At 57.7% G+C, this 856-nt stretch overlaps 1 protein-coding gene across 1 annotated transcript in view; it reads right to left on the bottom strand.

The window, feature by feature from the left end:
- Positions 1–361: 361 nt before the first annotated feature.
- Positions 362–856, bottom strand: part of LOC104489815 (exostosin-1-like) — a gene marked incomplete at its 5' end in the record, with an annotated part of 1,420 nt that continues 925 nt past the window's right edge. The window contains 2 exons of the mRNA XM_010132021.1: positions 362–602; positions 768–856. The exon at positions 768–856 is cut by the window's right edge and continues 30 nt beyond it. Of these exons, the coding sequence (XP_010130323.1) occupies positions 362–602; positions 768–856 (330 nt within the window). The remainder of the gene's footprint in view (positions 603–767) is intronic.

The raw sequence follows: 856 nt of genomic DNA, 5'->3' as shown, positions 1-856 counted from the left end.
GTGAATGCCAAGAAAACAAGCATCCACAGAAAACACACACTGTTCTTGCACTGCCGGTGTATCCCCTCACAAATAAAAACCAGGAGCTCTGACACAGGATGTGAACACAGTCTGTTTCTTTTTCCTCCTTTCTTTACTGATGCTGTGCATCACAGAGGAAAAGAGCAAGGCAAGTCACTGCCTCATTTGTGAGATGCACAGACAGCGGCCAGGCGCCGGGCAGTGCTTTTTGGAAAGAGCATCCCAGTAATCACCCTCAACAAGCAACCCACCACGGGAGCTGGGCTCACGCGTGCACTGAAGAGGGCTGAGGACTCATACAAACTTTGTCTCAGGGCAGGGAAGGCACAAGGTACCGACCCTAAGAGGCACCAGGGGACGAAGGGCAGTGCCGGATGCCAGGGCATCCTCCAGCAGCAAATCTGCTGCTCGCTGTGTTTGCAAAGCCAAAGGGCTGCGGATGCAGGTCATCGGTCCCCAGGCAAGCAATGCCACGGCTGCGGGACGCTGTGCCGTCCTTCAACGCCTCCCTGCCAGCTGCCCCGGCCAAGGCAGTGTCGAGCCAGCCGGCAGCCGCACAGAGAACAGGAGGAGCGACCAACCTGCTCACAGGAGAGATCGAGACTTGCCTCTGACCCGCAAGCAGCTGCCAGTGCCTCAGCACACATCTGCTCACATCTGCCCAGCGGCCGGTGCCGCCTGCAGAGCCAGGCACGCCAGCATGCCCCTGGGGACACAGGCACGGAGAAAGGGTGCTGCTCACTTACTTTTCGTATTCAGCGTTGTCTCGATCGCAGCGCGAATCCTTGTGCTTTTGCCAGTCTTTGCCATGCTTGCAGGTGGTCAGGAGGACAAC

This window comes from Buceros rhinoceros, unplaced genomic scaffold (assembly GCF_000710305.1).
Source record: "Buceros rhinoceros silvestris isolate BGI_N320 unplaced genomic scaffold, ASM71030v1 scaffold12642, whole genome shotgun sequence".
NCBI lineage: Eukaryota > Metazoa > Chordata > Aves > Bucerotiformes > Bucerotidae > Buceros > Buceros rhinoceros.
This window is presented reverse-complemented; position numbering and strand designations above follow the sequence as displayed.